The sequence below is a fragment of the Lepisosteus oculatus genome, chromosome 11, assembly GCF_040954835.1.
Source record: "Lepisosteus oculatus isolate fLepOcu1 chromosome 11, fLepOcu1.hap2, whole genome shotgun sequence".
Classification (NCBI taxonomy): domain Eukaryota; kingdom Metazoa; phylum Chordata; class Actinopteri; order Semionotiformes; family Lepisosteidae; genus Lepisosteus; species Lepisosteus oculatus.
The window spans coordinates 19,654,772-19,665,572 of NC_090706.1; the positions used below are offsets into that span (position 1 = coordinate 19,654,772).

General features: G+C 40.0%; 1 protein-coding gene and 1 long non-coding RNA gene across 2 annotated transcripts in view; one reads left to right on the forward strand and one right to left on the reverse strand.

Annotated features, from left to right (window-relative positions):
* The window catches only part of ppap2d (phosphatidic acid phosphatase type 2D), a 50,425-nt gene extending 44,909 nt beyond the window's left edge, over positions 1-5,516 (reverse strand). Inside the window, exon 1 of the mRNA XM_006631660.3 lies at positions 4,103-5,516. Within this exon, the coding sequence (XP_006631723.1) occupies positions 4,103-4,304 (202 nt within the window). The 5' untranslated portion in view covers positions 4,305-5,516. The remainder of the gene's footprint in view (positions 1-4,102) is intronic.
* Positions 2,671-7,230, forward strand: LOC107077606 (uncharacterized). The gene is made up of 3 exons (XR_001478604.2): positions 2,671-3,144; positions 3,426-3,495; positions 6,466-7,230. It is a non-coding gene; the product is annotated as an uncharacterized lncRNA (long non-coding RNA).
* The last annotated feature ends 3,571 nt before the right edge of the window (positions 7,231-10,801 follow it).

Here is a 10,801-nt window from a genome sequence, read left to right on the forward strand (position 1 = left end):
CACTTATAAAGCGCTTTTCTGGACACTCCACTCAAAGTGCTTTACAGGTAATGGGGACTCCCCTCCACCACCACCAATGTGCAGCATTCACCTGGATGATGCGACAGCAGCCATAGTGCACCAGAACTCTCACCACATCAGAGCAGAGAAATGTAGCCTAATCATAGAGGGGGATTATTAGGAGGCCATGATTGGTATGGGCCAATGGTAAATTTGGCCAGGATGCTGGGGTTACACCCCTACTATTTTCAAGAAACACCCTGGGATTTTTAATGACCACAGAGAATCAGGACCTCAGTTTTACACCTCATCTGAAGGACAGCGCCTGTTTACAATATAGTGTCCCCGTCGCTATACTGGGGCATTAGGACCCACATAGAACACAGGGTGAGCACCCCCTGTTGGCCCCACTAACACCTCTTCCAACAGCAACCTTAATTTTATCCAGGAGGTCTCCATCCAAGTTCTGACCAGGCTCACACCTGCTTAGCTTCAGTGGGTTGCCAGTTGTGAGTTGCAGGGTGATATGGCTGCTGGCTGTATTTTAGGTCTTTAAATTTTAATTGAGCTCACCAAACCAAATTCCATGCAACTCGTTGGTATGACAATAAAGTACTGAACTTGAACTTGAGATGTTGCCACTGCCCTCTTTTTGGAAAACACAAAACAGTTCTGTATTTGATGTGCTCTGACACCACCTGGAGCATAGGACACCATCTCAGTGGCTGAAGATCTACATGATTAAATTAGGAGACCACAAGCAAACAGATGCTATTATGGAGCCACTTGTGTCTGATAACTGAGCTGTCCTTTCACTAAACATAGATAAAGAACTCGACCCCACATTATGTAAGACCATCAATGGTCTAGATCATATGGGTTTGGGTTCAGGTTTTCATTGATATGGTTTGTATTTTATCTACCAAACCTTCAGTAATACTGTTAGGAACCAACAACAGTTCCTCCCGATTTACTACCTCAAAAGGCATTCCCTCCCTGTGCTTTGCCTAGTCTTTGGAGCCTCTACCTCAGGCTATTAGTCAATTGAGTACTTCTGCCCCTATTTCTGTCAACAGTACTCGATACTGCATGTCGCTGTTTACAGTATGTTGCTGTTTGCAGACCATGTCTCCCAATTCCTTACACATCTGTTAACTATTTTTGAAACTTGGAAGGGGGGAAAGTGATTTTGGACCATTCTGCCCTTGTTTCATTTTGTTTTGGAGCGATTTCAAATCAATTTTAAAAACAGTTCCCAAAAAATGGGATGCAAAGGATTGGATGTCAATTCATCCTGTTCCCCTTTCTTATGCTGTTTAAATCAAATACTCCAACAGTGGCGCTACAGTGGAATGGCCCTTGTTTGGCAAAAAAAAAATAACAAAAACAAATACATCTGGATGAGAAAAGGTTACAGATCAAATTGTTCACTTGTGTTGTAAACATAAAATCATGAGTTACTCAGCTGCAGCCTAACAGATTAAATTATATGTAATGTTTTCATTTATAACTATTTGCGCTGGAGAGCAGCTGCTGTAGAAATTGATATGTGATGGGCCAACTTCAGACATTAAGAGGCAGAGACTATTTGCTGAAGGTCTTTAAAGACAATTTTAAAACTATCTGAAGACAAATCCATGGGAATCTCTCCTTGTTCTTTTGCAGATCCCCATTCAAACCTCTGAAAACAAGCTATAGCCACTGTCTTGTTGTACCTTCAGAAACGGAAAGCTTGTCTACAAGGGACCTTGATGAATGGATTCCAAATCCTCAAAAGCATTTACAGCAAAAACCCATACCTGTAAAGTGCTTTGAGTGGAGTGTCCAGAAAGTGTAAGCAATTATTATTATAAAGTCAAGCATTTTCTCTGCAGCTTGTGAGTCAGAGAACTAAAATCCAAGAACCTATTTTAAGGTTACTCTATAAGGTTTCTCTATAAAAAGGTGCTTTGGAAAGAGTGACAGTTGGAGCAACAGATTACATCAAAACAGCATAGTCTGTATGTAGGCTAGCCTGGGGGAAAGGAGGCAAACTTTTTTATGCCTGAAAATAAGTCCTCTTTAAGCAACTGGTTAACTTGAATTAGTGCAGTATAACTGACAGCACAGAGACCTGTCTAGCTGCTTTGACAAGTCTAACACATGGTGTTCCAACCAGCCCATAATAAAACAGAGCTGGACTAAACAACAGGGTGCAAAGGTACTGTAGTTTTGTTTTACACTACAAAAAGTGTGTGTGCTTGAGTACATTTAATTTTGGGTGTATTATTTCTCAAACTCCAATAAGTGAAATTTTACTGCTTTCTGTTTATAATACATATTAAAACAAATACATCTTAAAATATACAATTTTTAGAGCTAGTGTTGAAAATAAATAACGAAGCTTTTTTCTGACATTATGTGTTTAAAATACAGAAGTATAGAATTTATTTCAAGCAATGAAATTAATTGTATTTTATGCAATGCCATCAAGGGGAATATTAACTTAAGACAGAGCTTTACTTTTTCATCAGATTCTGCCACCGGTACCCAAGTTTGAGATAAACATTACATGTTCATTGAAAAGGTGGTGTCGGTATCAAAAGGCTATCTAAAACATTGATTTGCAAAGTTAAAAAATGTAACCACTCACTGTGTTGTTGAACAGAGTGTAGTTTAAAAATTAATGTATAGGTTATTGAGGAGAATTAAAACAATACACTCTGGTTATCATTAACCTCACATCACTACCAGGTCCTGATCAACATTTACATACTACGTAATTAGAAGGCAATATGCGTCTATTTGTTTAGCTTTATCACTTGTACCAGTGCACGCTACAGGCCGATTTCCACCTTCAAGGTAGAATGATTGCAAGGGACAACAAAAACGTAAGTGGTGCCGGGGAAACTACCCATTTTACGTAGTTCAAACACCCACGGACATATGATTTCCCTGTTCAAACAAAACAACAATTAGTGGATTAAGGGACCAAAAGGTCAGCTCATTGGAAAATACACACATACATTATACAAATTCCCCCAGCGTCTCTTTTCCTTGAGAAAAACGGTTGCCATGGGAACTGCAGAAACCCTTGGACCAGCCTGCTGCTCCTTGTAAACAAAGCACGTGCGTCCGGCTCTGATTTGCTGCGAATCTTTGCAGGTACAGTAAGATCGCCAGAGCCCCAACACCACCTGCCCGTTTTTCTGGGTTTAGGATTACCAAGAAACATTGCTTTTGAAAAATGTAAACGAAGATTTTAAAAACTTTATGAGTCGACTTTAAGAATGGGGTGTACGTGTTACTCAAATTGTTTATGATTGTAATTTTATAAAAGTAAACAAATGGTCTTAAAATACTGTCATCATATAGACAAAAACCTAATAAAGAAAGATATATTGTTAAACTTTAAGAAATTCTCACACTTAATTCTTATTTTCCAGTGCCACCAAATACATGTTGTGTAAGAGTTAACAACTTTGGTCGTACTCCTATAATAAACATTGAGAAAAGGTAAGTAGTAGTTTCTTTATGCAACGCTATAGTTTCAATTTGCAATGTTTTTAAGCCTGTTGGACCCTTTTATTAAAAGCTGTTACTCTGAGATAACGACTGTTGTGAAATTACGCGATTTCTGAGCGTTCCTACAGATATCCTCTCAAAACCTGTTCGCACCTTACTTTCCGTCTTGTAGTTTCAATTTTGAAATTAGCCAGATCTATCGCTTTGTCAAGTCTGAACAACGCTTTCCTGGCATCAAGATTCACTGTAATAATTTAATAGTTTTATTATTGCTACAGAGCAAGGCGCTCACGTCAGACGCGCTCCAAGGTAAACACAGTGCCTTAACAAACTCAAAGCTGTAACACTTTGACAAAAGTATGTATATATACAGTAAATATACTGTATCTGTACACATTGTGTACATTGTGTTCACATTGTGAACACTTTTCGTTTTTAATTGTATAGATCACTGTTTTTCGTTGAAGAACAGTAAAGACGATCACGAAACCGTAGCCATTGAGAAAAGTGTATAGTCCAACCTGGTTGACCTCAAGGTGTTTTGACAGCTGTGTTTAGCTGTGTTACGAGTGGCAGAATAATTCGGAACGTTTATTACCTACGAAAAGACACAGCACGTCCAAGCACACCAGCATTTTCCTCCTCTTCTGCTGTGCATGGCTTGAGCAGTCAGTGTGACTCCTGCCCGATCCATTTTCCCTCGGACTCCCGGACTCCCCAAGATCTCCCAGCCGGGCGTGAAGTTCTGCGTCCCGCGGCAGGACTCCAGATGCAGTCGGACCGTATTTGTAATTCTGCATCTCTTTCAGAACTGTTCTGTTTACCTTCGACTTTTTTTTCTATCGGATCAGTTAGTGGCGTTTTCTCCTGAACTTAAAATATACATATATGTCATAAAACACTTTCCCCACGAGTTAGCAAACCAAAAAGAAATGTAAGTGTTGTAGTTCACAGATGTTTAAAAGAAGTCCAGAGCAGTTTCATTGATCTTTTTCAGATATTAATCTTCGTATACGAAATAAAAAAAAATCGTATACAAATCCCGGAGAGTCAATTATGTCACAAGCAAAAAATAATCCCTGTTACTTCACTTATGCCGCACTTTGAGAAAGTGTTTTGAAATATCCAATTGCTGCCCCCTGCGAAAACATGTTAGCATTAGTTTCTGCTAATTTTGCGAAACTCTGAAGGATCTAAATTAGCCGTGTCTGTCGGTTTAAAAGTTCGCCAGAACTTTTGTGCTCACTCTCCTTGGTGTTCCTGCGTGTTCTCCAATCTACAGACATTTATCATTCTCTCGACAGCGGCTTTTTTAAACCTTGTTATCTCCGCTCTTCTCCGCAGCTCCTTAGCTCAGACCCCAGATGAGACTTGTTGAATCGCGCCCCAAACTTCCTCTGCAAGAAAACGTCTGCGCTATTGAGTTCAGAAAACTTTCTCCTTGTTAATAATCTACAGCTGATAGCGAGCCTGACCATATGAAAAGAGTGGGGAACGTCACAGCGTAGTGTCTGAGGAGCCTAGTCCTAATATTAACCCCCACCCCACCTCCCGTGCCCCTCTTTACCTCTAATGGTTTAAAATGAGGGGGGTGGGGGCAGTCTAGTATTTCAGTGAATCTTTCTGCAACATTCTTCTAATGCGCAGTACCATCTGTTCCGAGTCAAACCAGCAAACGACGTTGATTTTTGATTCAATATCTTAATAACACCAGTGTTTACCCGACACAGTTGTACAGTAACTCTCGGCGTGTATCCTGGGTTGAGTATGTAATCTCATCGGTTCCCGTCTCTCTCCCTTCCTTCCTGTCCTTCTCCACCACTTTTTTTGCTGTATTCGCTTCGCTCCCGCGACGAATTTACACCTCTTTGCCATTAGCAGAGGATTCCAATTTGAATTAAGACCATGTGTGAAAAGCAGCGATTTATGGCTTTTGTCTGCAGCAATACAATCTTCTTTACAAAACCTAACTTCAGTTTAACGTCTGTCCCTGTACCTCTGCCTCGCCCGAGTTGCTCAGTAGGTGTCCGGGACTTCGTGTAGGTACAGTGACATGCCACGACAATTATTAATAAAATCCACTAACGCTGAAAGGGTGCTCTACGTGAACGCGCTTTTCAATGAAGAGCTCCAGTTTCTTTCAGGCAAATGACCGAAGAGCAATAGTAAAAATAGATTACAATACAGAATAGTTTTAAAGTTTTTAAACTTCCAGTGGAAGCATGCTATGACACGAAACGATGTTCTGAAGCCAGCAAACATAACCATTGCGTTTAAAAGAAGAAAGGCGCTATGTGATCATTTTGTGTATAAATATCTTATACATTTGTTTGTAAAAAAAATCGAGTTTTGCAAAGACAGAGATTAATAACTCCATGAAATATTTTACAGTTTCTTCCTGTTAATGAGCGTGTAACCCACAACAGAAAAGAGGACATCAGAGAAAATGACCCATATTGTATAAAAAGTAGCCTCAGGGTATCAGAGCAGTATTTTAACAAGGTCGTCAAAAAAAGGAATTTAAACCTCTTAGCCTCTGAAACATGCATCAGGCACTGGTGAGAATCAATGAGCAGCCAGATGCATTAAGGCGGGATATTGGACTGCGACATCCACACATTAACACCATAAAATGAAAGTAACATTAAAATGTATTTGCACTCCAGCGTTGAATAGAAAACGTAAAACACCATATGCCGATAAATCTAGGATACACCAGTTATAGCCAAGCACAGCTTTTCTGTCTTCAATGAAGCACAAACCCGTGCATAAAACAGAACGCAGAGAAACATGACAGTAATGTGACCTAATTTTGTAACCAACAATTATTGGCTGAGGGTTTGTTTCAATGTGTATTATTACAGTTGCCCTTAACAAGCCTGTTTGTAAGAGGAACGCACTGTGGTCTAACGTGAATCAGATGTGCTTTGAAAGTCAGAATTTCGTCTCATCCTATCCTAGGTATTGGGACGGCCTAGCAGCAACCTCAATTTCCAGTCACATCACTGACGATCAATACTAAGAGGACAATGCCTGTTTTGCTACTGCAAAAAAAAAATCAACACAGTACATGAGTCAAAAACAGACCAGAGTGTCCTCGATAACAGCGAACAGGACGGACAAAATGAAGGACAAAACAGAAAATATCAGCAGTAAATGACTGATTCTGTAACCACATGTCAGCGGGTTCACATACTGGAAAGCAGGCACCTAGAACATTTTGGCAACTTTACGACCCCCTTCTGTGTGAATTAGGGGAAATCCGGATGTGAAAGGTTATTTGGACAAGCACTATCACCCAAAAAAGATTGGGAGCCTAGTTTTAAGTTGACACGGTGAATTATTTTTTTTATATTTCTCTCTTGTATAAGTCACTTGTGCCCTTAATTGGTTAACTACGTTAACTACAAAGTGGGTTTTTAAACCAATTTTGCTTCTCAATTTACACATGAAAACCGGGTTTGGTCTTAAAATAAGAAGGCGGTATTTGAAGCACATGTTTTGCTTGTCTTGGGCTGGACTGCTGTAACACATCGATTTCCCTACGGGATTAATAAAGTATTATCTATTTAAATACTGTAATATAGGGAACAAGGAAACAGGGCCCCCTGGCGCCCATTTACCGCATCTTACTCTATGTCACCTTATTCAAAAATAGAAATTTCAATCCCAGGACCCCCTGCGAGCAGGAGTATTTTATATCTTCCACAAAAAGCTGAGGTGAGTTTGTTTTTACTTCTTTTAGTTATGTGATTAATTAAACAAATGTAACATTTATGGCCAGTTCTCAGAATGATTTATGGTCAGTTGTCTTGAATAAAGCACATCTTTGAAATCATGAACTGCAGGGGACTTGGAAAATCTGTTGACTACACATAAAGGGGCAAGCCATACTTGTTTAAGCACACTTTTGTCAGGGGTTACAGGTTTTATGGTCCGCTGTTAAATTATCCATTTCAGAATACTCAGAATTTTGTTAAATTATTCATTTCAGAATACTCCGAATTACCTGGCTGTGATCCTTGGATGAGATGTGTTCAATTAAGCAGATTATTGATCAGATAATAAGAGTAAATGGACTACAACTGGACATTCTTGACAAAAAAGAATGCATAAAAGAAACAATCAACTCATTAAATGAATAAAACCCACATGATCCCATCTTTAGACATGGATGTGTGTTATAACACCTCTGGGACTGTGGTTCTCCAGAATCAGATGTTTTACCCCTGGTCTATGTAACCTGTATTCCACACAGAGGTCAGTGGTTGGACACTAGCTGAACATTACAGCTGTATCACCCTACAACTTAAAACTGGCAACCCACTTAAACTAAGCAGGTGTGAGCCTGGCCAGGCGGTGTGGTGGCTCTATGGCTGAGGATATGTGCCTGTGGCTGGAAGGTTGCCGGTTTGTATCCCGCAGCTGGAAGAGGAATCCTACTGTGTTGGGGCCCTGAGCAAAGCTCTTAACCTAGGGTGACCAGATGTCCTTTTTTTCCCAGACATGTCCTCTTTTTGAGACCTAAAATATCAGTCTGACCGGGATTTATAAAATTTCAAAAATTGTCCCGGATTTTGTTTTGCTTATTAGGTACTCAGACTGTGTTAACAAACATAGGCCTACATATTTTCTTCGTTCCATGCATTACCGGTAGATGTTTTTAACTTACACGCAGCGTAGCTTGGTACTGTGCGTACTGCGTAGCAGACGTTGCTAGGAAACACGGAGGGGTTTGTCGAAAGTAAAGCATGCATTGCAGTTTGACCCAGTTGACAGCTAGGAGGCCGGGGCAGAGCCGCGTTATGATTGAACACCAGATCATAAGTTATGATGTCTTCATTTTTTCCTCAGATGTTAAGACTTTTGTTGTGTTAAAATGAAGAAAAAAAACTTCAAGTTTAAAATAGAGCTAGATTTTTGTTTTTTCCTTGTTTGCCATAATGGAAGAGAAATAGCAACCCTGCAAGTGTTTAAAAGTTTAATAAGAAGTTTAATAAAAATTAGAGAGTTTAAATAGATTTTTTTATTAGAAAAGTAATAAAGATTAATTACTTTGGAGGCATGTGTCAAGTGCTGGAAGTGATGTTAGAGCAGCCAGTAGGAGGCACTCACACTGCGGCCTGTGTGGGTCCTAACACCCCTATATAGTAAATGGAAACACTATCCTGTAAAACACCGCACCGTCCTTTGGACAAGATGTGTGGAACTCTGGATACAAGGTCCTCACTCTCTGTGGTAAAGAGTTGGGGTGTTACCCTGGTGTCCTGGTCAAATTTCCCTCTGGCAATCATGGCCTCCTAATAATCCCAATCTCTGAACTGGGTTCATCACTCTGCTCTCCTCCCCATTGATAACTGGTGTGTGGTGAGTGTACTGGTGCACTATGGCTGCTGTCGCATCATCCAGGTGGATGCTGCACATTGGTGGTGGAGGGGAGTCCCCATTACCTGTAAAGTGCTTTGAGTGGAGTGTCCAGAAAAGTGTTATACAGTGGGTTCACGTTTTACGTAAGTTCGAAATGCACATTTTTAAAATAACGCCATATACTCTTAAGTATATTTTTGTTTAAATACCGCAGCGCGAGTCAAAATAATGCGTGCCATATAGTTACGCCTTTGGCTGCCCGATGCTCATGGGGCGAGTGTCGCGTTGGCGCGTTAGGAATGCTGGTACACAGTGATGCTGTTGTTGAGAATTTTTTTCTTTCTCACATTTTCTCTCACTCTCCCAAATTCCCTTTACAGTAAACATAACTGATGTTTACTAATATATTATTTTAAACTGTGTTTTTATTTTATGCATGTTACAAGTTGATGTATTGAAGGTATTTAGTGTATGGCACGCTCATCATTCACGTCTATAGGGTGTAGGTAGGGTCAAACCTACGCGCGCAGAACGCAACTATAGCAGTTACCATTATTTGAAATAGGAACAATTCTTTAAAAAATGAGTGGAATTTACAATACGCGTGGGTTTCCGGAATGCAACACTCACGTAAATTGAGAACCCTCTGTATAAGTGTAAGATTTATTATTAGCTTGGTGGTGTGGGACTGAAATCAGACAAGGTACAGTATCCTCTGTCTTCTCTGCAGCAGTGGCCCTTTGTGGCCAGCCAGGCAACTGCAAGAACTGTAATAGCTGTCCAGGAGATGCATGACTGAGTGTACTGTGGCATCCTATTATCCAATGAGTCAGGTTACTAGACAGTGCATGTTTCTGAGGGTGCATGGTCCTCATGTCTCTTGTGCTTGGCTGAGTTCCTGAACATATGATGATCCCAAAAGCTTTAACGGCTGATATAAAACTAAACAACAATTGCTTTAAAAAAATTAAACAGCAGCAAAGCAAAGCAAAAGCACACTAAAGCAAAGCACACTGTCAGAGTGTGAGGGGTCACCCTGGCTCATCAGTGAACCAACTTCACATTTGTCACTTTGGACATTTCAGTGGCTGAATGTGTGTGGATTGAGAATGGGTCAAGGGTTAGAAAACAGAGTACAGATAAGTGGTGAAAGAGTACAGACTGGGGTTATCTGTATTATGACCACTGCTCTTCATCATTTACTGTATGTCAGTTATCTCAATTTTGGTTTAATTAACAAACATGACACATTTATCAGTGATACCAATAAATATAGAGGGTTGTGGCAAAGGGATAGGTGATTACAGGACGTGACTTACTATCAATCAATGAGATTCACAGCATCTACTATTGCAATAAAGCCCAATCCATCATTCAGGATCCCAACCATCCTGGTCACAAACTGTTCTCCCCCCTATCCTCTGACAAGTGGCACCGCACTATTAAAGCACAGACCACTAGACTCAAGAACAGCTTCTACCCTACAGCAGTATGCATCCTTAACAACTAACTGCAATGCCTCAGTACTCAATGCACCTCTGTACTCTGCACTTTTTGCATGGACTACCATGTTTTTTTCACTAATAATTATTCTTCTCTACAACATATTTATTGTTCTGGTTGTTACTATTTATTATGTGCCATTGTGTAATGTACTCTCTGCATCGTGTGGTGTTGTCTGTCATACTGTACCGTTTGCTGTACTATGCAAATCCTGAGAGATTGGTGCAAATAATGTACATACAGCAATAAACTCCTTTCCTCTACTACTCTACCAAAGTAGGAGGATCGGGATCAGGAACTGCTACAGGTAATTAGCAAAAACATTTATAAATAATAACTGTGTTAAAATGGAGCCTAAAAAGTTATTTTTTTTAAACAAACATGTCATTTCCATTCTCTAGAAAATGTGGGGGAGCTGTAGAAAGTC